Source organism: Hippocampus zosterae, chromosome 3 (assembly GCF_025434085.1).
Source record: "Hippocampus zosterae strain Florida chromosome 3, ASM2543408v3, whole genome shotgun sequence".
In the NCBI taxonomy this organism is placed as follows: domain Eukaryota; kingdom Metazoa; phylum Chordata; class Actinopteri; order Syngnathiformes; family Syngnathidae; genus Hippocampus; species Hippocampus zosterae.
In genome coordinates this window covers 30601795-30624957 of record NC_067453.1, presented here as the reverse complement: position 1 = coordinate 30624957, position 23163 = coordinate 30601795, and the positions used below count along the sequence as shown (strand labels likewise).

Sequence of the window (23163 nt, the reverse complement as noted above, 5' to 3'; positions counted from 1 at the left end):
GCCAAGTCTGCTCTCTCTTAGGCAACGTCAAGCTTCGAGGTCGTTGCATCCTATTAGTTCACCACTAGATGGCAGTACATTTCACACACCCGATCTTAAAGTCCGAGTTTATTGATGCTCACAAACACCCGGTGGTCCGCTGGCCCGTTTGAGAACCTATGTTCAAATTTGAATGGAAAATAAAACATTCTTCTCTTGCTTGCCTAACCATACTCTCAAGTCAAGTCATGTTTACTTTGAGCGGATCATCATCATCAGTGATGATGCAGACTAACGATCCAACTTGCACAGAATACTTTTCTTCGTCCAGGGTCTCGACCGCGATCCGGCGGCTGTCGCAGAGTCACAAATGTTCAGCGGGGGAGACGGAAAAGGTTCTCGCGCTTTCGGTGAGGAGAGGGCCAATCTATGTCGAGCGATCTACCGGCCGTCCGCGCGACGCCTACTTCCTCGGCTAAGTTGCACACGTATGGCGTACGGACACAAGGTGACGAGAAGCCACGCAATAGCTACAATACTCGTCCATTACTAGTCATCAAGGGCGGCGTTGCGCACGCGACTTCCAAAGCGCTGGCTTGGGACGGACGGTTCCCCTCACGAAGTGGCGCCTTTGGCTCCGGGCGCCTCCTTTTCACCGCGCCTCGTCGGGAGGCGGACGTTTCCGCCGGGCGTCCTTGTCCTCGAAGGTCACCTTTTTGTTCCTGTCGGGCTGGATCCAGGAGTTGCGGATAACGGCGTCGTCGGGGGCGGGATCGGCCTCGATGATGGACACCACCCTCTTCTTCATCTTGCTCCTCAGGACTTTCTGGAACTTCTGCCTGGCGAAGGCGTAGAGCAGCGGGTGGAAGACGGTGGTGCCGTAGGCCATGACCAGGAAGCCCAGTCTCAACTTGAGCATCAGGTCGCTGGGGCCCAGGCTGAGGATGAGCGCGTTGAGCACGGTGATGGGCGTCCAGCACAGCAGGAAGGTGGAGACGATCAGCAGGGACATCCTGAAGACCCGCCTCTGCCGCTCCCGCCTCTCCCGGTGGCGCTTGACCGCCCGGCGCAAGGCGATGATGACCGACACGGAGGCGCGCATGCCCAGCGCGGTGGGGTTGCGGCCGCCATCGCCATCGCCGCCGCCACTCTGGGACGCCTCCCGCTGCGGCGTCATGGCCGTGGCCGACGGGCGCTTTTTCCGCCGCGCCTTCTTCTTCTGCGAGGCGTGGAAGCGCGCGCCGATGCGAATGTTGAGGGCCCGCAGGATTTTGGAGTAGGTGATCAGCATGACGGCGGCGGTGAAGAAGAAAATGGGAATTTGAGCCAGCAGGTGGTAGTAGAGGCCCGGTTCCGCGTCGTAGCGGTCGCCGCGGTCGCCGCCGTCGCCGCGGCGCTCCCCCAAGGTCTGGTTGAGTCGGGCGCGGCCCCGCGCCAAGAAGCCCGCCTCGGCGAAGGGGACCAGGAAGCTGACAAAGGACAGCAGCCACACGGCCGCCATGAGCGCCAGGGCCCGCCGCGCCGTCAGCACGCGCTTGGCGGGCTTGACCGAGATGTCGTAGCGGTCCAGCGTGATGGCCAGCACGTTGGCGGCCGTGGCCACGCCGGCGAAGGACACGCAGGCCTCGTGCAAGCGGCGCAGCGGGGCCGCCTCGCCCCCCGGGGAGAGCAGCACCGCCGTGGCGGTGAGGGGGATGCAGCAGAGGCACACCAGCGCGTCGGCCACGTGGAGGTTGACGGTCACCATGTTGCTGACCGAGCTGATCAGGTTGGACTTGAGGCAGTAGAGGGCCAGCACGGTCAGGTTGGAGCTCAGGCCCAGGAGGATCTCCAGCGCGAGGAAGGCCGCCAACGACGCCCGCAAGCCCAGCGGGTAGCCGGCGGGCGCCGGGCCGGCCGCGCGGCCCAGGGGCTCCTCGTCGTCGCTCACCGTCACGTTGCCCATGCCGCCGATGCGCATTCCGCGGTGGCCTTCCGGGGAGACAAAGGGCACGCGCGTGTGTGTATATACACGTAACATTTCGATGCGACATGAAAAGCCACGCTTCGCTTGGCGCTCGCTTGTGCACGTCGCTGCTCTGCGCGCTCGAAAAAGTCGCCCCTGCTTCGAGGCTTAGCGTAACGTCCACGCTCGTTTCTTTGAGCAAGTCGGCGGGCTTTGGAGCGCTAGCCGACTTTAGTTGACGACCGTGTGACATTCAACAGCCGAGAGTTTCTTGAACGGCGACGCGCGGATATCTCCAAATGAGCTTCCGGGAGGACTTACCCTTGCCTGCGGCACTATTCGAGTCGTGGGCTGGTGGAATCTGGCCAGTGAGCGTCGCGTCCGGACATCGTCGGTCTTTTCCTTAGCGGGCGGGCGCGCGCCCGTCCGTCCGGAGGCCTGACGGCTTTCGCTCGGGTCCTTTGAGAGACTTCCAGGGGACCGGCTGCTCGCGGGCTTCTGCGCTCAGGAGCGGCTCGTGGTTTTGTCACCGTTCCAGGAGAGACGTCCAATCAAGCAAAGCGACCCCTTGCGCCTCGTATTGCGAGAGCGCGCCGGTCAGTCTGCGGCGTGTCCGCGATCGGCGCTTAGGAGGTCGGCGCGTCCGGCCGCTCGCCGCGGCCCATGATGACGGCCCTGCCCCGAGGGCACTCACGGAGCGGGCCTTCGCCGTCCGCCTCTTCTATCCGCACGCGGGATCGCAGGGACGTCGCGCCGGCGTATCCGAAGCGGCTCCTCCGCATGCCTGAACCCTCGCCGACGGCAGATGGCGTGAGCGCAGCGGATTAGCGGCGCGTCCGATCGGCGTGGCGTGCGACCTCCGAGACATTTGCGAGAGCGCAATTTATCGTCGTCCCCGGGGAGTTGGGAGAGAGTGGCATTTTTCAATCCTGCATCTTGAGCCGGCCTGGGGAGAGAGAAAGAGCGACGACATGGATGAGAGGGGAGGGGCTACCGGCGAGGGGTTGCGTGGCTCAAAAGAACATCCGCGAGCGAGCTAGGTCTCATTTGCATGGCAGCGGGGCGAGCTTGCGACGTCTCGCCTGCGTCCCCGCACGTCGCCCGCTAACCCACCCCCCCTCACTCCCCCGTATTTGGGGACAATTGACAATTGATTTTTGCCACACAAATCAGCCGGCGGAGAAGCGCCGGCGTGAAAGGATTTGGCCGATGAAGCGCAATATGCCCCGATGTCGGACAGGCGGAATCAGGCGCGCGATTCCTCAGACAAGTTGTCAAGCGGACGCAGCAACCCACGCCAGTCCTTCTCCAAGCCGGGATCGACGCCCACCGAGTCTTCCGACTGATCGCTGTCCAAAGCGCTTCTCCTGTCGCCGTCGACTTTGGAGTCCAAGGCGGACTCCGCGCTGGCCTTTCCGCAAATGGAAAGGGGGCTCTCCATTTGGCGCCGACAACAAAGTGCGGCGTCCCGTCCCGGTCATTTTTCGGGAGACGTCCCCCTTCCATTGTCAAGTCCTCTCGTTTTTCTTTTGTTCTCTTGTCGAATCTCGCGTCACTCTCTGATTTGATTTTTCTCCCGCACATCCGCCGCACGCGCATCGGAGCGGCTAGCTTCCGTCCTCGAGGCTACGTGTCGCACGACGCAAAAGACACGACCCTACGCCGGACTCGTCAAGGGACGAGTCGCGAGTTGCCGCGGTCCAAAGGCGGCCGGACGCGCTCACCGTCGACGTCGAGGGATGCTCCGCTGACAACGTCGCTCGTTCTGACGGGCGACGGCGAGGGGGTCGGTCGGCGGCGGGCTTCTCCTCCTCCGCCGCTCTCTCATCCACGCGGGCGGCCCGACGTGCGAACGCTCCTCGTCGTCCGTCGGCCGTCTGGACTGGAGTGCGAAGAGCGACGCTCCCGCTCTCTCCCTCTCTCTCGCTCCCTCCCTTCCTCCGTCTCTCTCTTTTACTGCGGAGGTTTGCGGCGCTCCCCCACTCCTGATTGGTCTGCCGTCACGGCTTTAACCCCTTTTGTTCTCACTCAATCCGGCCACAAACAAACACGACAGTAGCAAACAGCAACAATGAGCCGACACCGAGCGTTGGGGCTGTGAGTCCTTTTCAAGCCGCTAATGACCTAACGACCAACAGGTGTGCGGCTGCTGGGTAAAGCCCCACAGTGCCACCTGGTGGTCACAAACCCAAACATGACAACCCTCGCCTCTAACCCGAATGCGGAGGCCGAAGCTTCGAGTTGGGAAAGTCTCAACTCAACTCGAGCGCATTTCTCGAGCACTTGAAAACGACCGTCGCCGTCTTCAAAGTGCTGTGCGGAAGGAAATATCAGACGTGCGACAATAAAAGAAGTCAAAAGAAAGACAGCGGAAAGCACAAAACAGTCCAAAAGGAGGACAATTTGGACAATGAAGGACGTTTCTCGACATTGTCTTGTGCGCTTTTAGCATCGATGCTACGACGGCGCCACAAATGTGATTGGTCGAGGTCCCGACAGACGTGCGCCGCTCTCGTCCGAGCCGTCCGAAAAGTTGAAGTCGTGAAGCGCCGGCGCTCCGGCGGTATGATTTGAAACGGTCGCCGCGCGACGACCGAGGACAGCGAAGGGCCGCTCGATTCCGTGCAAATGCTACGCTGGCACGCTCTTTCGACTTTTCGAGCGGGGTTATTGACATTGGGGGCTGCTTGTCAAACAAAACGGGCAGTGGGCAGAAATCCCCCCCCCCCAGGCCCCCCACATCGTCACATTGCTCCGGGGCCCTGGAAAGTCAACCTCTCCCCTTCGGCCATTTCCACTGGCAAGAGCCGACTCGCACAATGTTTGCTCTTGCATCGCCGATCCGCGACGACGCTTTGATTTGTGCTCTTGAGGACGGCGCTCAGACTTGTCGCCCGATTAAGAGCGGCAAATGACGCGGCCTTGACACCGGGGCAACCGAAGCGGGACGCGTGCGCGTCACCGACTTCCGCTGATGAACGACGCGACGGGCCGCCGGCCTTGGCCGCAGACGGCCGGCGGATCATCGCTCAAGATCCATTTGCGGAGACTGCGACGGCCAAGGAAAATGCTCCAATTTGCTCCGCCATTGCCAAGAATCCTCAGCGTTAAATAGACAAACGCCTTGAATGTTTCATTCGGCTCTTCCTCTCCGTCATTGCTCTGCACTGACCGATACCACCCCCGGGTATCGGTCTGGGTATAAGCACCCGGCTGCGCCGGCCCCTTTCTTTCTCCCTTTGGTTGAGCGCCGCCGCGACAGGCTCTGGATTGCCCCGGCGACAGAACGAGGCCAATACGGACGGAGTGGCTCCTTCCCAAAAAGCTGTCCCGTCATGGGACGCCGTGCCTATTTTATCTCGCAGCGCCACCGAACGAACAAACAAACGCTCGCGGGTATTTATAACACCGTCGGCGCATTGGCACGCGGACGTCGGCAATTCTGCATCGATGCGGCGGCAGACCAAAATAGACGACGCGGCGTGTCGGAAAAAGTCCAGGCCTCCTCATCTGCGGAGGTGGAAAAAGAAGTAAGGAGCCTATTTGGTACAAAGTTCAGGTATCTGTGTTGGAATGGGGAGAGTCGGGGTCAAAGGTCATCAGAAAATGGAAAGAAGGAATCAAATCGGCCCCAAAGCGGAGCTTGCCATTGCCGGTGGCCCGTTAGCGCACGTTCACACGGAGGCCAGCGCCAACGAGGAAGAAGTCGGCGGGTGTTGGCGGCCCACGTCCAGGCTCTGAATCAGCGCCGAGCCCACCAGCACTTTGAAGGGCCTTTTGGGCCGCTGTGCGGGCGAGCAGGCTCGCGGCCAGGAAAGCGGCGAGCGCGGCGGCGGTGCCGGCGCTGCCGGCCCGCGTTCAACAAAGAGCCGCTCACATTGGCGCCGCGCCTTCTCGCCGTGACACGCGCCCCGCCGGGTCCAAACAATGCCGCGGCTTTCGCTCGGCCGCCGCCAACTCCCTTTCGAAAGCGGGAGACAATTTCAGCCTTGGCGGACGGCGAGATTCGCTTGCGTCTATCGGACATGTTTCCTGATCGCGCGCTCTTTGCTCTTCAGCGATTCCAATCACCAGCGCGCGTCGCTCGTCCGAGTGGGCTTGAACGAGCTTTGCCCCCAAGAACTGATGCGAGCGTGGAAATTAAAATGCGGACGTCATCCGGGAGCGGCGCGCCCGCCCCGGGCAGACGCGGGGGAAATCGGATCGGTCGTCTGTTGCTCGTGGACGTCGTCTCGCGTCAGGAGAGTCCATCGGCGCGGCGAGCCAAAGAGGCCCCGATGTGATCCACCCCGTTTGCCCAAAAAGTTGGCCCGTTTTGGGGAACAAGTCATAGCTCAGTTTTCCACCTTAATCCGTTCTGGAAGGCTGTTCGGAAACCGAACGCGCGCTCTTTAAAAAAAAAACACAACCCCCCCCCCCCCATCTTTCTTGACCACGTTTGCTCCCAATGGAACGCTCCACGAGGACGCAACGCTTCCTCGTGGAAGGAAGGCGAGAGGAGTCTAGCGGCGCATTCAAGTGCGCTCAGATTTTCGGTCGTCATCCGAGGCATCAAAAATTGGACGTTTTTGGTGGAGAGCGGAGGTCGTCGAGGCTGTGAGGTTCGGCGACCCCCCCCCCTCCCCCCCTCGAAGGCAACCGAGAGGTGCCGGACTTCCGGTCACGGCCGGCCGGCGCATCCGTTTGCGTCGGCGGTGTCAGGCGAGGCGTGGGAACGCACGCTGGGGACACGGCGCCGGCGTAGCGCAGCGAGAGCCGCCCCACGCACGCAAACGTACGCGCTGGCCACAGCACGTACAGTCGGCTCCTCCGCCAGGCCACCCGGCCGTTGGATGTCCCCCCCACCCCTGGGAACGGTTGTTCCCGGAAACTGCGCAGCTGCTCTCCTCGGTCAAACTCTTTCATCGCGGATGAGGGCCTCCAACCATTGGTGACCTCTTTTGTACGAGCACAAACAGATCGTCTTTTGTGACCCCGACCCCCCCCCCCCCCTCAAAACGTAATCGCTCACTCGGCTTTCTCGCCGGCGCGGCATCTGTACGTTTCAGAAGACGAGAAGAAATCGACTAGTGGCGCAGCTGATGAGAGAAGACGAGTGGACGCTCACCAAAAAGGTGCGGCGTGACCTTTCGGCGTAAATTAAAATGCGGGGTTTTTTTTGCGTTTCCGCACAGAAAGGGAGACGTGGGAGGGGGGACGGCACCTATTTATTGGGGATGCGCATGCCGGTGGTATTTCGGGGCTTCTTTTGGCACCATTTCCATAAATAGACCCCTGCCGTCACCCCCTGCGAGCGGCGCTTACGCGTCGGCCGCGACAACTCCGAGGAGGACAAAAATAGCTTTGCTGCAAACGGAGTGACGAGCGCCTCCTGTCGTGTTGCGACGCCTTCTCTTGAGAAAAAAAGCAAAACTAAACATGCTTGACATGACCACTGTTTCATGTCACCACAGGTTGAAAGAAAAAGAAAGGACAGTCCTGATCCTATTTTAGCAAAGCCAGGCCTAGAAAGTCCATTTTCAAATGGGGGGAACCCGAGCGGCCCCCCGACGCGCTCAAGTCAAGTACAGGAAGAAAACAAATCTGGTTGGAGTCAAGTCGGTGGTGTTTGCGCTTGCACTTAATTCGATCGAGCGATCGATGGTGCGCGTTTGGAATGTGAGAGCAAAGCAGAGTACCCGCAGAAAACCCACGCGGACGGACGTGATGACGGAAGCGCGCTTTCAGAGAAGCTGACGGACGGACCCATCGAGCAGTTTGACGGGCGGCCGGGAGGGGGTCGGCCAACGATGTAAAGTGCCATGGCGCCGGCTGCGATCGCTTTGCTCGCCTGCGCGCGGACGCCGACGGCATTTTCCCGCAGAGGCGGCGACATGCGCCAAAAGGCAAACGGGTTCCATTTCCTTTCCAGTCCGCTTGTGACGGAGCCTCTTCCTTCCACGCTTTGATTTTGGACAGTCCCTTCTGTGTCTTTTTCCCCCGAATGACCAGGCCGGGTAGTGTCGGAGGGCGTGCCCCCCACCCGCGGCCGATTGGGACTCACCTCCCGCGGATCAGAGCGGGCGCCGCATGATTCTGGCATTACGAGTGCCATCGACAACACGCTTGCCATTTTGGCAGCCCCCCCCCCACTCTGAAGACTTGAATGTAGTCTGCATCAACGGATGAATGAATGAGGGAGATTGCCGAGAAGTTGCGTTTCATCCGAGCACGCGCCAGAGACGGCGAACGGCAGATGGCGAGCAGCAGCGGGCTCTTGTCGGCGCAGCGTCACACGCGCCATTGAGACAAAAAAGAAGAGACGAGAGGAGTGCGGTGAAGGAATGGATGAGACGGGGGCCATCTGTCTGCGGCGCTCCACCGAGGTGTTGTTTTGAAAAGTCCCGCCTGCGCCAGTTGGGCCGCAAGACGCCGCGCGACAGCAAAAGCACAACTGCGCTTTTGCCTCCTGCCGTTCCACGACGACACTTTGCCGTGGCCAAAAGCGTACTTACAAAAAGCAGGTGTGCCGAGAGTGCAAAACGCGCAACACGACGAGGTCAATAGTCAAATAGTCGATGAGCAGGGAGAACAGCAATTCCAGAAAACAATACTCCAACACAGGTGCCATGCAGAAGAGACCTTAAATACAAAATTAGAGATTGGCAGCAGGTGCGTGCCGAAGTCCGCTAATGCCACCTGCTGGCCAGACCAAAACAGGACCATGACACCTCTGACCGCTTTCAATTCGCAATTTGGATCGCCTTTGGTCTCCACTCGGTGCGAAGCAACAATGCTTGCTTTACCATTCGGTCTTGCGGTGTCTGCAGTCTTAACATGGACATTTCGGGGGGGGGGGGGGGGGGGGGGGTTCTTTTTTCAAAAGGGAAAACAAAATGTCGAATTGAATTCAAAGTGAATGAAATGAGGGTATTTGGTCCAAATGAAGACTTTGATGAGAAGATGAAATTGGAAGAAAAACAAAAAGGGGGCATTCTTGCCCAGGTGTGCCTCGGCACATTTTGAAACGCGCACTTTGTCTCTTCTCCAACAGTTGCGACAACGAGCGCAGAGTGAAAGTCCTTCACGGCGCAAGCAGATGGCGATTTGCGTCTTCTTCGCGACATTCACGATGCTGGCGAGCTTCTTTCTTTTCCTTTCTTTTCGTTTTTTCTGAAACGCGTGGGCGCGGAAGAAAACAAAAGCCCGCAGGCAAAGCGCCCCGGCGCCGGCGCTGCCGTCAACGTCGCGTCTCGTTTCGGCCGCAAAACATCGCTTTGGATTCACGAGTGGCCAAAACGCCGGCGAGCCGAGCGCCTTCGGCGGAACCTTCGAGTCATTTTGGATCCCGGAAGTCAAATGAAAGCCGGGGTCGGGCGGCGCTAACCGGGCTGGGCTGTCTGATCAAGCGACAATTGGCGCACCGTTGCCCTTCTTTCGTTCAGTCGGACTTTTTGGAACAAACTCGTTCGGATTTTCACGGCAGGAGATGCCACGGAAATGCAACTCGCTCCCCCGAAAGGCCTTCTCGTCACAGTCGCGAGGCTTCCATTGAATCGTCCAATAACTTACAGCACAGATGACGTTTCTCCCCCCTCCGCACAAAACGAGAGGCGGCTTCGGGCAGAGCCGCTTGGCCGGCGAACGCCTCGCTCTCACATCCGTGCCATCTTTTGCCGAGCAAGTAGGCGACAATCAATCAGCCGGACTTGGAATTCAGCCGTGTTCTTCAAGCGTTTGCGCCCTCTGTCGGCGGCACTGGGAACGGGCCGCTCGGAATTGGCGACTGAGCGACTGGCCGTTGGTTCGCTTTGGAAATCCGACCAAGTCTTTGTCCCGCGAAAATGGTGGCAGTCGGTCGCCCAGTTCTCTTCCCCGTTTTGCGGACGTGTGCGCGATGCCTTGTCAATCTCACGGTCCGTTCGCCCGCATCGGGCTTCTTCTCTCAGCCCTTGCTGATTTCAAGTCCCGAAGCGACGTGGTGGGAAGGGGGCCTGGGCGCTTTTCCGCCACGTCCGCCCACGGCTCTGAGCAGCCCGGTACCGTTGATCGGGGACGCCTGATCTACTTGAAGAGCTTTAATCAGAATCTCGGGTGAATAGGATGCGCGCTTAAGGTCCCACGATGCATGTGTGCTTACGGCGCAGAGAGGAGGCGTCGGCACATTTTTGGGTCCCAATGATTGAAAGAAGAAACGTGCTCCGATGACCTTTGGTGATGTCACCGTGCCTCATGAATGACGGACGTCCGCGTCAATCATGTGAACGGGTGAGGTCACGCAAGACCGTCCTTTCCATTCTCTTGGAAAAAACAAAAAATCACAACGTGCCATCGTTGGCGACAGAAGTCATCCGAGCACAAATGAGACGAGAGAGCCCATGCAGGGTTTACAAAACTGATTTAGAATATGATACAAAGATAGAGGGGGTGCAATTCCCGGCTGTGAAATCTGTACATTATCAACACGGTTGCGACCTGAAAGCGCCAACGCGGCTGTCGGGCAGCGGCTGCGCGGCGCCAACGCATTTCCGGCCCCCCACTGCAAACATGTTCAAGCTCCATTTCATTGAGGACGCCGCAAAGACAAGATATTGACCGTTTGGAGCAAACGTGGCCTTCCAAGAAAGGCCGGGCCGGGCGGGCTTTGTTCAGCTCTTCAACAGCGTCCGGTGCCCCCCCCGGTGCCTCGCGACGCGACGTCGGGGAGGGAAAGCGTCGGGGCTGAAGCCGGGGCCCCGCCTTTGCTCGGGAGCAGTGACCCGAGCCGGTCGGGGAAGGTCCTTTGTGACGCCGGCTCACCCGTGGGACCTTCCCGGCGGGCTTCCATGAGCGATCCTCAACTCTGGCCGCGGAATCGGGCGTTGGGGAAACGAAAAAGAAGGCTTTTCGCCCGGCCCAAATATCTTGCCTTTGTAGCGTATTCGGTGAAATGCGGGCGGGATGGTCGTCGTCCGGTTTTAGCGCCCAACCCGGCGACCCGCCTCCTCTGGACTTGTGGGGATATAAAGCGCGATGGGGGCGCTCGTGGGCTACGCGTGGCGGGCGGATGGCGGAAAAGAGGGCGGCGCCACATTCTTATGAAAAGCGAGCGTAAGGCTTTGCGCCACCCGCTGACAAACGGCACGCGTGTCCGAGAGAGAAAGGTGGCCGTGCAATCCCGCTTTGGCGAGAGCGAAGCGCGCGTAGCACCGCCGGCTAATAGCCGGAACAAAGAAGAAGAAGAAAAAAAAAGGGCAGGAGGTCGATTCCTAGCCAAGGAGGCGTACGAGGTCCTTTTGCGTTAGCGACAGAGTAAGAAAATCGACGTGCTTGGTTAGTGATGACTTTCCGACGCGGGCCCCGCTTCGGGCTTTGCGTGCGAAAGGCGCGGCGGGCGGAGACGACGAGGCGAGCGGCGCGTCTCCGTTGGGGGAGTCTTCTCAAGTCTGCTGGGAACCCTTTCCAGGTCACGGGACGCACACACACACACACAACACACACACGCAGCGTGACTCTCGGGGCTGAGGCGACGGCAGGCGAAAGGCACACCTGGGCCGCGCTTACCGAGTTGGTCCTCTTGCGCTTCCAGCAGTCGGGATTGAGGCGCTTCTGCTCCTCGGCCAGAGCCTTGGCCTCCACCGTGTACGAGCGCCGCTCCTCGCTCTTCATCTTCTTCCACTTGTCGCCCAGGATGACGCTAATGGCTCTGCAAGGCAAGCGGGCGGCCGTGTCTGGCAAACCGTTTATGGACGGCGGGGGTTGTGGGGGGGGGGGGGGCTGTCTTACCGGTTGTCTTTCCCTGGGTACATCTGCGTGTACTCCACTCGGTACTTCTTGGCAAAGAGCATGAAGGCGTTCATGGGCCGCTTGCACTTGGCGGGCGCGGCGGCCGAGGCCTGGCCCCTGGCCGACCGGGGGGAGGCCGAGCGCTCCGCCTTGTCGCGGTCCGGACTGGCGCCGTCGCCGCCGCCGGACAGGGAGGTGCGGCGTTGGCGCGCCATGCTGCTCAGGACGTACACCGCCGACGAGTCCAGCGGGGTGAAGTCGTAACTGCGAGGCAGACGCGCAGGCGGGGGCGTTGGCCGGCCCTCAACTCGGACGGACGGACGGACGGGCGGGCGGACGGCGACTTTGGGCACCCTTACCTTCTGAAGGTATCAAAAACCACCGAGTCGTCACACTTGATGGCGTCGGGGTGGTTGGGCGGCAGGCAGGTGTCCCCCAGTTGCATCTCGTAACAAGGAATCCCGTGATGCACCACGGTGAGGCTCGGATAAAAGGAGGCCCACCCTGACGGCGCAAGGTGCCGTGAAATCACCGCGGCGGCCGACGCGGAGCCGCGCGAGGGGCGACGTCGCCGGCCGTACCTTTGCCCCGCACGAAAAAGGGATGGTCCAGTCGGCATTCGGCGCTGAGGAGGCCGTCTTCGGGGGAGCCGGGGTCAAAGGTCAGCTGGAGCACCGCCTGGCCGTAAGACAGCGTCTCTTCGTGGCCGATCAGCTTCAAGCCCTCCGAGCCAAATCTCTGAAAGGGCGCAAAAGGACAAATGCGGCGCAGCTCCTCCAAAAGGAACGAGACCGCGTCCACGTGGAAGCGACGACAAACGCGGGCATGTCAGACCGAAACGCAACGCCGACTGAGAAGTCTATCGGGCAAAAATAAGACCCCAAAGATGGACAAAAATTGAACGATCCGACCATCAACAGCCCCATGCTTGTTTTCAGATGGGGCAAAAAAAATGGACTGGTCTTCAACAAGGAGTCCGCCAAACTCGGCCCCCAAAAACCACATGAGCAGACATGACCCACGCCAGAGAGGGAACTGGTGTAAGGCAAAGAGGGCAAGAATTGACGAGAATTCCATTGGTGTTTTTTTGAATGGCGGCACCCGGCGCCCCCCCCCCCCTCACCAGAACGGGAAGCGCCTCTTCGCTAGCGCCTTGGCCTCAAGACTAGCCCCGCCCTGGCGTTCGGCGGGCGAAAACCAAGCAACCAACCTGAAGCGAGGAGCAAGACGGCATCAGGCTGTCGTCGTCCCAATCCTCGTCGGAATCGGCCAGCTCGTCGGCCTCCTGCCACTCCACGTTTGGGCCGCGATGGAAGCGCAGGCGGGTTCCTGCCACGCACCCAAACGTCTCAGCGCCGGGGGACTTGTGACTACATTTGCGGCGGGCCGCCTTCCCCTCGTGGCTTCGGGCTTACGAATGGAGTGCGCGACAAGCTCGTTTGTGCAAAAGGGGGGGGGGGGGCGGGGGGAGTCGCCGAGCCATCGCTGACGATGGAAAAAAAACACGACCGAATCGGATCGCATTCTGACAAAAACGGACTAAAAGGAAACAAAAAAAAGACCATTGAGCAAATGCGGCAAAAACGGGGCGGCGCCAATCCGGGACAGAAACAGATCCGAATCGGACAAGGACCGATCCATATGTCGGACGTAGAAACAAAACGACAGCAAAAATCAAGCGCAGACCAAACTTCTTTTGAAGAACGGCAAAAAAGATACATTTCAGACTTGGGCGCGAAAGCTAGCAAACGCAAAGGCCATTTTGGACTCGACCGGCAAAAAATGTTTGGAAAAACGCTAACGTGCGAGAAGAACTGCAAATATCTGGCAAAACAAGCCACGATCACAAATCGGAGGGAAAAAAAAACGAAAGCGGAGGGTGAACGGACTGGTTTGCCGCGTTTGTATTTGACTGCGGCGGAGGGAAGGAGCCCGGCGGCGGTCGCGTATGGCGGAGGAACCTTTGAGGAAGCAGTGCCAGGCGGTGGACGGCCACGAGCGGGACCAGGCCATGTCTTCGTCGTCGGAGAAGGACGACGACATGGAGAAGACGCCCGACTCGGACTCGCTGCTGGCCTGCGGAGCGGGGACGTATGGCGTCAGAGCCATGCCCGGCGCGAGCGGTAAAAAAACAAAAAAACAAGCGTTACCCTGACGCGCCTGCGCTCCCTCAGGTGACCTCTAGAGGGGGTGGGCGCGCTGCTGGCCAGAGGAGGGCGGGCGTAGGAATGGAGGCTGTTGCTGTTGCCGAAGATGTGCACCGGAGACGATCTGTCGGTGCGAGGAAAGAGCACAACAAAGGCGACTCGTTGAAAGCCTTTCCGCCGTCCCGCGCTCTCAACGTTCACTCCACAAGCTCAAGAGAAAAGAACAACGCGTAACCTGGAGTTAGCGTACCAGTGAGCTGCGCCATTTTTTTCCAAATGACACACGTCTGGCAAAAAATAGACCCAGATATGCTGTCCAAAATCATCTTGGCTTTCAAAATAAAATCTAATACAAAAAATATATATACCGTGTATACAATTGTTGGTCAAAATGACAATGCCCCCCCCCCCCTCCATCAAAAAGACAGCAGCTGACAAGAAAACATGGGGGGAAAACATTCTGCAACTAGAATGGACAAAACATGACAAAAAGCGGGCAAACTCAGCCAGACCAACCCCCCCCAAATACTTTTGTATTCTCGGTTGAGCATAGTTGCGGGGTCCCAACCTCCACTTGAGCCAAGCGCTCCCCCCGCCCCTGACCCCAGATCCAAAAAAAGAAAAGGGCGCACCTTTTGTAGGGGGCGTCTTTGAGCAGCGGGCTCTGAGGCCCGGTGGCAATGTTGGCCAGCTCGGCCAGCCAGCCGCCGCCGCCGCCGCCGGGCTCCTGGTGCGACACTCCGGCCCCCAGCCGGAAGGCGCCGGGCGACCTGCGGTCCTCCTCCACCTCCCGCAGCTCCGGCATGTCGTCTGCGCGACGGGAGATGGTGAAAGCCAGCGAGCGACGGCCGCAGGAAAGCCCCGAGATCGGGAGGCGCGCTCGCCCTGCGCTTTGGCGCCGGCAGAGAATTTGACACGCGGGCGCAAATGCGGGCGGGGCGCCTCCCTTACCGAAGTCCATGTGGCAGCCGGGTGAGGACGGCGAATCTTCGTGACACTTGAGCGGGTCGTACATCTCGTCCATCGTCAAGCGGCGGAGTGGGCGTCAACTCGCTGGGATCGCGTCATCACATCGCCTGCTTTTGGGGCAAAAAGGCAAAAGTTGAAAAAAACAACACGGGCGACCGAAACATGCATCGGCGTCGTTTCGACTCTCTTCCTTCGCCGCGCGACAAATGCCTCTGCCCAAGACGCGCTGTTGGGCTTGCGTAGCGCGCCCGCGGTGGCCTCTGTGGTTTCCGGACATCGACCGTTTTACTCCGACGTTCAAACCTCTAAATGCCATGAGAGCACTTAAACATGGCAGAAAGTGCACTCAACGTCTTGTCACGTGAGGCTTTTAAAGAATGAGTACGAGGCTGAAGGGGGACGAGCTCGGCATTCGCCGACGTCCAGCCCCCCCGAGTTTTTGGACGCTTGATTTTCACACATGCGCAGAGGAGATGCGCAAGTGCCACCGAGAGCGAAGGCCTGCGGGGCGGGGGCGAGGTGGGGGGGTCTTGTTTATAAAGTTGTGAGGTTTCGTGCGCATGCGCACCAGAGCTCATTCATTCCCAACTGCGCAGCCCGCTCGATAAACTGCTGCCAAAGTGCCAATTCCGCGCTCGTCAAGCCGAACGGACGACGCCGTTACGACACTTTTTCAAACGAGTACCTGGAAATGGCGGAAAGATGGAAAAGGGCGCTTGTCTCGGTCCTTCGCTGCCTTTTCGCAGTAAACAAAAGAATGTCAACAAGTTGGGGCATGACGCAACCTCGCTGTCTGGCCCCCTCGCTAATGAATGACATCGGGACACACGATGTCAAGCGACTCGAACGGCTTCCGCGACTTGCCTCGCCACATTTGCATAGCTGGCAGTGACATAAACAAGGCGAGCGAGGCGACGCGACAGGCGGAAAAACACACACACACGACGTTCAACCCGCCGTTCGCCGTCCAACAACCGTTTGACAACCTCGCTAACGTCTCTCGGCGGCGACGCAAACACGCGGCGTCAGCGGTTGTCCCGCTCGATATGACTTTGGAGCTTTATTTCTTCGAGGGCAAGACCAAAAAAAGTAGGCGAACACTCACTTACCAGACGCGTCGCCATTAGGCAACTCTGTGGTATTCACTCGACGGCTCGGAGGAGGTTCTCCAACTAACTCGTTCCATTGGAGGACTGCGCTGTCACTAACTCAAAAGCCGCGATTCTATTGGATCCTGCGTTTGGGGAAAATGATTCAGGGCGGGGTGAAGTTTGTTGACCGTCGTCTGATTGGACAAAAGTCCACCGCTGTTACCGCCCACAAACAGCTGATTGGCAACAACGTGAACAATACCGAGTTGTTTTTTTTCCTTCTTTTTTTTTTAAATCGCCAATGGGGCAAGTTCTCAATCGAGTACGCTATGTGCCAGTACACCACCTACTACTACTACTCGTTCACATACGAATACATACTTGGAATGAGTAAGTGTCTATCAACCATCTGGTGATGACGAGCGCGTTCAGACCACAAATCGAAAACCATCATGAGAAAAAGCAGTCAAATTGCACGGAAGTCCGCGTGCATTCTTGTGCCACGTGACCGACCGTGTCCATGAAAAATAGAATGTTTTGCTTTATCTTTGTCCCAATGATCAGATTTCTTCCTTCTTTCTGCCTGATCGGAAATATCTGTGTTGTTTGTGTTGTCAGCGGCTTACTTATGCAGTATACCCCCGTGTCACCCCTCAAGGCGGCTGGATAAACGCAAGAAAAAGCTGCGTGACAGTCTCTTGCTTTATTAGAATTGGTGATAGTCAAGTAGAACACACACAGCGCATATATATTGGACAAAACGAAAGTTGGAACAGATCCTTCAAAGTAAAACAGGAAATAATAATAATAATAACGCAAAGGTGGATTTATTTTTTATTGACAAGGAAAGTGAAACACACAGTCATCATGACGGCTTAGTGAACTGGGTTTGCGGTGAAGAAAACAAAAGGGATGAAACGAAAAAATGGTCACGTTTGATTTGTTTTCATTTGAAGCGGACAATACCCAGAAAGGTTCACTTCTATTCACTTTCAAATTGATTGGCGCTCCCGAACATTGTTGTCGTCGAGGTAGACATAAACATCGTCTGGCACGCACACACCCAAAAAATCAGCCGGACTTGGAGCCCCCCCCCCCCAAAAAAAATTAAACATGGCCACACATGAGAATAACTGAAGCAATTGCATGTACTTCCTTCCGATGAAATTGGACAACACTGTGTTGGCAAGTCTTAAAAAAAAACAAAACTAGCGGTAGCCGCTATCTGTCTGAAGTTTTTTTGTTTTTTTGCGAAAGAATACTAGGAGGCCACTGGGCACGCACATTTAACACGGAAATATAAATGTTGAGGTCCCATCATGTTGACATTCTGTCTGAGGCAAAAAAAAAAAAGAAGTGGCTCTTCAGCCAAGGCCGGAACCAAAAGGGGACAGCAACCAAGGTCAAATGCGGACGGAAAGGGCGCGTCAAGCGACTCCGCTTTGGCGTACGTGACTCGACTGCAAAACACCTACGTCTCGTCGTGGTCGTCCTGTAAGAAAAGCTGCGTTGGTTTCTTTCGCCCTTTTTTTTTTGCGGAAACGGACGCGGGAGGGGCGGGCGAAAAGCCTTCCGCCGAGCGGTCTCAGGCGCGCCGCTGCTCGATGTCGGCGCCGCTTCCGAACAGCGTCAGGAGCTGCTCCTCGTAGTTGGCAATGTTCCTTTTCATGATGTCCATGCACGGGCCCAGGAGACGTTCGAAGGCTTTCACGTCCATCACTGAGGAGCGCAAGAAAACGCCGTTAGCCCTTTGCGAGATGCGCGCGCGCAAGCCAGAATACCTTTGCCGTATTTTCACAACGTCTGCTCGGTAAAACGGGGGAAGGCCGTTTCCATCCTCCCTCGGTCCAAAGCGCCTCCAAAGGCCGCATCTCCAAATGCTTTTTTTTTTTCTTATCACGGTTCAATGTTGCAAACGGTCGCGGAGACATTCGCAAAGAGTTTTTTTTTCTCGTCACCATGGCAATGATGCCACTTGAGAAAAGCGAGGCGAGCGCAGCCCCGTCCCGGAAGGGCATTTACCCAAGCATTTGACGCTCCCCACGGCGTAGGCGGAGGCGGCTCTGGGCTTGTTGGTGACCAGCGCCAACTCCCCGAAGTACTGGCCCCGGGAGCACGTGGCGATTTCCACTTCCTCTTCGTCCTGCTCCTTTTTCGTCTGCAAACGGAGAAGAAAGCGCGCTAAAGAGGAGCGTCGACACAAAGATTTGGGGATTTTGGGGGGTCCGGCCAACGCGAATGCAATCAAAGCCCTTCAGTTTGAACTTCAGTCCTTTGGGCAAGGTCATCTCTTGCAGATGATGAAGCCGTACGGCCCTTGCCGGTTGGAGAGCCCGAGTGCCGTCCTCAGCGTGAAACTCACCCTGCTCCTCTTCATGGTGATGCGAACTCGGCCGGACTCCACGATGTAGAAACAATCAGCCGACTCGCCCTGACAACAAAACAAGGTCATTGGAGATGTTTTATGATTTTTCAATGTAAAATGTTTCCGAATCACTTGACAAAATAATGCCAGCATATTCCACATTGGCGTTTGTCCCCCGGGAGCCATTCTCGGGAATTTGTCGAATCGCTCCGAAATTCCCGTTTTGTTTTCTTCCGTTCTTCGTGAGGAGGCCGCAAGGTGGCGCCAGAGGCCGTCTCACCGGAAAGGAGTACTGTACTGCGCATCGACGCCATGGAACTTGAGCGTCCGGGTGCTGCGGCTCAATCAAGAGACAATCTTTGATCATAGAGAGGAGCTTCGTTTCGCTTGGAACGAGTCTCGTGCATGGACGCGTGCACTTATTATCCTTTTTTTTAACTCATGTCATCTGTAAAACGCTCATGTTGGAAGATCCTGGTTTGGGATTAATGGACAAATTAAAGTGTTCGTATCGGTGATGATTAAAATATTCACGGGGGAGGCGCCAACACGTGTCAATCGTTCATTCTCATTTTGTATGTTATTATTTAGTGAAGGAATGATTGAACAGCGACATTTTCGATCTTGATCGATTAAAATGTTTACCTTTTTTCAAATGACAAATCATTTTTAAAAATACACGGGGGGGGGGGGTTTGGGGATGGAGACATTTTAATGAACCGATTTCAGGATGCGCAACAAATTTTACCTGCGCAATAATCCGCTGCGAGTCACAGTACACTTTAGTCGAGATCACATCCACCACTTTCATCCTCTCGGAAAGCTGCGGACAGACAAAATAAGAAATCAATCAATACAGTCAAGAAAAGCAATAAGCTTTTTTTTTAGTGTCACGGCATGTCGCAGCCAGCCAAGCCGCCCCCCCCCCAACCCGCAAAAAAAAAAGGGCGGCGACCTCCAGCGATGTGAGCAGCGGAAGCGTTTCAATGAAGGCCTCGTACAACTTCCTCTTCTTGGCGTTGTTCTTTACGATGATCCTCCGAAACGTCAGACGGTCCTGGGGAGAGACAAAAGAAAAAGATCGGAAACATTTTGGCCGCTGTATGGACAACTTCCGTTCAAATCTGAAGCCAGGCGAGCAGATTGTCACGCGCACTACTGCCCCCTTGTGGCTCGCGTGGTTAGCCGACACTACTCGAGGTTGACATCTAGGGCGGGTGGGCCCCGGAAAGGTGAAAATCTGCGCCCGTTACGGACGCATCAGAAAAAAAAAGACATCGAAATGCTTGAAAAGGCACGATTGCAAAACAAAAAAAGGGCCAAGAAGCCGCTCCCAGCCACAACTCAGGCCCACGTGCTCGGACGCACAGCCAACTAGCTGCTCAGCTCCTCACATGTCACTCACTGGGGCCCCCCCCTGAAAGCAGGGAGGCTGCGGAAAAGCGCTTTCTCTCTCCATGTCACTCACGAGGCACCAGAGGGCTCCGGGCAGGGCGGCCACGACGGTGGCCGCCCTGGGCGTGTTGTACATCAGCGCCAGTTCCCCGAAGCTGCCGCGGTTGTCGTAGCGACCCACCAGCTTCTCGCCGCCCTCCACCTTGACGAGAACGCTGAAGGTCCCCCTGAGGAAGGGGGGTGGAAAAGGGACACACGCACTCGGGTTAGCCCGTCGATCGCCGGCGCTTGGCGCTAGCTCGCTTGCGCGTTTGTCTTTTTTGCCAAATGCCTCCGTGGCTGAATTGGTCGTGTCACCTTACCTCTCGATCACATAAAAGTTGTCGCCGTCGTCATCCTGGTCGATGACGCGCTCGCCTTGGGCGCAGAACTTCTCAAACATGGCGTCCAACACTTGCGCCATCTCTTCCTGGGTAGGCAGACAACGCAACGTCGGTCATCCCATGCCGCCGACGTCTTGGCCCGTCCATCTCCTCTTCCTTTGGCCATCGAACACTTCTTGCGCTCTCTCGGCAACAGGAAGCACTCCATTCGGTCAGAGACCCAATCGGCCCCCAAACTGCATCTCCGCACATTTTGTTGAAATTGGATGCCCCTTTTGTTCTGCTTTGAGCAGAGCTAAATGTCGCCGGCGTTCTCAGCGCGTGGGACGACGGGGGTACTCACGGGCTCCAAATTCTTGAAGAGGAGAATGTCCCGACACGCTTCCTGGAGTCTCTGTCGCTGCTCGTCCGTTTTGGGGTGGGCGACCTGCACGTTCCAATCGGCGGCGCCGACAAAACACATCTCATTTCCCCTTCCGTTGCCCCGAAACGACGGGAGCGCAGAGCCGCCGATGCCAAGTCGATGTATTTTTTTTTCTCAGGCAAATACGATGAAAGGTCCTCGCGAGGACAGCACTGTGGACTCGGAGGCCACGCGCTCCCAACGGCGGGCGGAAACGTGGATCGCGCGTGGCAGCCGGAAGAAAAGCACCCCATTGAGAATGCCGTGTTCGTCATCATGAAGAATGGCGTAGAGAGCGAAAATATGCCGCGCGCATTCCCTCCGCAAGCGCGAGCGCGGAGGCCAAATGCCGGACAAAAGTCCCTTCAAATGCAAATTTCAACGTACTTGCCGGTCCAAATCTTTTGTCTCCGCATTGGCAGCTCTGCGCTTCCAAAGTAACTTGGCAATATTGTTCAATGACACAAATAAGATGAGAGCTATCGATGACGAGGAGAAGAAGGCAGCAAGTAAGGCGCTTACCCTGGGCTCTTTCTCGTCATCGTCTTCATCGGGGTTGAAGGCTTCGGCGCACACTGTCCGACGAAAGGCCAGCGGGTCAAGTTCCGTGCGTTTCGGCGGCGGGAAAAGACGATTTGAAAGAAATGGGGAGAAGAAAAAAAGCAACGTGGCCACCAAATGAATGAAAGTCGCGCGCGAAGGTGCCGCCGCGGCTCTCCAACGGGGACTTTGGACGGAGGATGGCAGGAAAAGGACGGACCATTTGCCAAGTGGCCCCGCCGGAACTCACCCGACGCTCTTCTGATGAATCTGTTTATGGTCGGCGCTGGCAAAAGACAAGAGAAATGCACAGTCCAGTCAATGGCACCCCCGCAACAACACATCGGGATTGTTTCTGGCAGTCGCTTGGTCGAAGTGAGCGCATCGGTCTGATCGCCGCTGCTTGACAATGTTGGGGCTCCATACATGTGCCGCTTCAGTGCACAAAAGAAATGAAACCAAGAAAAATGAGGCTTTTTCTTGCCTGGTTTGGATGGCTTATGTTGATAAAGAACAAAACAAAACAAAAAATGCAAATATTCTCTCTGGTCTCGCTGCAGCTGCACACCTGTTGGTCGTTAGGTCATTAGGAGTGCTTGAAAAGGATACTTTGGTTTCGTTTCGTTTTCATGACTTTGATTGTTTAGGATTTCGTTTTCTGTATTTTATCAATACACTTCAAGTTCACCCCGCAACTCCCCCCTGCCTGCTTTTTGGGGTGCCCCACCACCTCGCGACGTGACAGTAAATACGCTTGCTCGAAGTTTCCCTCGTGCGACATGCTGCCAATTCAAACGATCGGCTCATCAGCGACCCCTGCAGAAAAGCCCGGAAACGAGCTCGAAGCAAGCCTGTCGGAGGGGGAGGGAGACCTCGAAAACGGCGGCTGCTCTCCGAGAGCGCGCCCGGGCTCCCCTGCCGGATGGTAACGGAAGAAGAAGGCTGGGTTAGGCCGGGTTGAAAATGACACCCCTCCCTCATCAGGGTGAAATGACGGGGAGAGGGTTCACCACCCAAATCCGTAACTGAAGCAGATGGAAAAGGGTGGCCGTGACGTCGACTGCGCTTTCTTTCTTCGGCCGCGTTGTCTGCTGAGCTAACGTCGCTCCGCTCACACGGAGCTGTCAAAACAACGCACCCCTGACGCCCGCGAGCCCCTTGAGCGCATCTAGCGACCTTTTTTTTTTCTTTGCGACTCAGGCATGGGCGCTACGTCACGCACATGCGAGCCAGCAGCCGGCCAGTCGGGCCCGCGAGAGAGCGACAACTAATGAAGACGTCCGAGTAGCATTTGATGGCGCCCGCCGGAGCGGAGGCTCGCCGCTCGCATTACGGTCGCATCCGCGGCGGAGGAGAGTCGAGCACCGACCTTGAAATTCTTCCTCGTCTTCGTCTTCTTCTTCGTTCTCCGAGTCGATCTGCATGGCCTCGTCGAGGAAGTTGACGGCCTTGCCGGCGGCCCTCGGCGGCGGCTCCCCTCCATGGTCGTCCCCATCCGGGCCCGAGAGCGCCCGGCGGCGGTTGCTGCTGCTGTTGTTGCTGCTGCTGCTGCTGCTGCGGCGGCGGCGGCTCTCTCGGTCCTTGAGGCGGGTGAAGTACTGCAGGGCGAAGTCGAGAAGGTCCCGCGGCTGGTTCCTCAGCACTTCCACGGTGAAGCTCTGCAACAGCTCCGTCAGGCCCGCGGGGATTTCTATACTCATTCCTGTAGGGCGTCGAGAAAGGCTCGAGGGACAACGACGGGGGCGGCGACAGCAGCGGCAAGACTTGAGAGGGCCGTCAAAGATGCGCTTTTTGCTCGAGAAAACGCCTCCTGGGCCCGAGCGGCATCATCAGCATCCTCGCCTTCTCCTTCCTCCGACGATGACGGCTGTGCAGGAAACCCACGCATGTGACCCGGGTTTCCATGGCAACGCCCCAGCCAATGACCGCGGACGAGCCGCGCAGCTCCAACAAAATACCGGACGCTCATTCACAGACTGCATTTTGTATTTCCGCCGGTTGTCTCTGGGTGGGAGTACATTTAACCACCAAAACAGGCCTGTGATCGGGAGATGGCGTGTTTGTTCAACCAACGTTTGTTCATCAAAGTGAGGAAGCCATTTTCGACGACTCGCATCATTTGTGACCCGAACACACGTGTGGCCTGACCAACAACACAATGTGCGTGTTTGTGTGCGAGTGCGTTTTTCAAAGTAAGAGACA

At 57.4% G+C, this 23163-nt stretch overlaps 3 protein-coding genes across 3 annotated transcripts; all 3 read right to left on the bottom strand.

The window, feature by feature from the left end:
- Positions 1-384: 384 nt before the first annotated feature.
- On the bottom strand, positions 385-3937 carry LOC127597535 (G-protein coupled receptor 22-like). The gene is made up of 3 exons (XM_052060634.1): positions 3649-3937; positions 2246-2870; positions 385-1950 (listed from the first exon to the last, which is right to left on the bottom strand). The coding sequence occupies exon 3, from the start codon at positions 1937-1939 to the stop codon at positions 632-634; it is 1308 nt and encodes a 435-aa protein (XP_051916594.1). The 5' UTR covers positions 1940-1950; positions 2246-2870; positions 3649-3937; the 3' UTR covers positions 385-631.
- Positions 3938-10284: 6347 nt separating this feature from the next.
- LOC127597534 (HMG box-containing protein 1-like) lies at positions 10285-15984 on the bottom strand. Its single transcript, XM_052060632.1, has 11 exons — positions 15894-15984; positions 14767-14891; positions 14448-14625; positions 13819-13939; positions 13630-13744; positions 12879-12997; positions 12250-12406; positions 12028-12172; positions 11669-11932; positions 11447-11588; positions 10285-11340 (listed from the first exon to the last, which is right to left on the bottom strand). Exons 2-11 carry the CDS (start codon positions 14837-14839, stop codon positions 11323-11325), a joined length of 1332 nt encoding a protein of 443 aa, XP_051916592.1. The 5' UTR covers positions 14840-14891; positions 15894-15984; the 3' UTR covers positions 10285-11322.
- A 712-nt stretch (positions 15985-16696) lies between these two features.
- LOC127597537 (cAMP-dependent protein kinase type II-beta regulatory subunit-like) lies at positions 16697-22920 on the bottom strand. Its single transcript, XM_052060639.1, has 11 exons — positions 22331-22920; positions 21212-21247; positions 20944-20996; positions 20362-20445; positions 19998-20104; positions 19709-19862; positions 19196-19297; positions 18989-19063; positions 18238-18306; positions 17898-18033; positions 16697-17594 (listed from the first exon to the last, which is right to left on the bottom strand). The coding sequence occupies exons 1-11, from the start codon at positions 22659-22661 to the stop codon at positions 17461-17463; spliced, it is 1281 nt and encodes a 426-aa protein (XP_051916599.1). The 5' UTR covers positions 22662-22920; the 3' UTR covers positions 16697-17460.
- Positions 22921-23163: the final 243 nt, after the last annotated feature.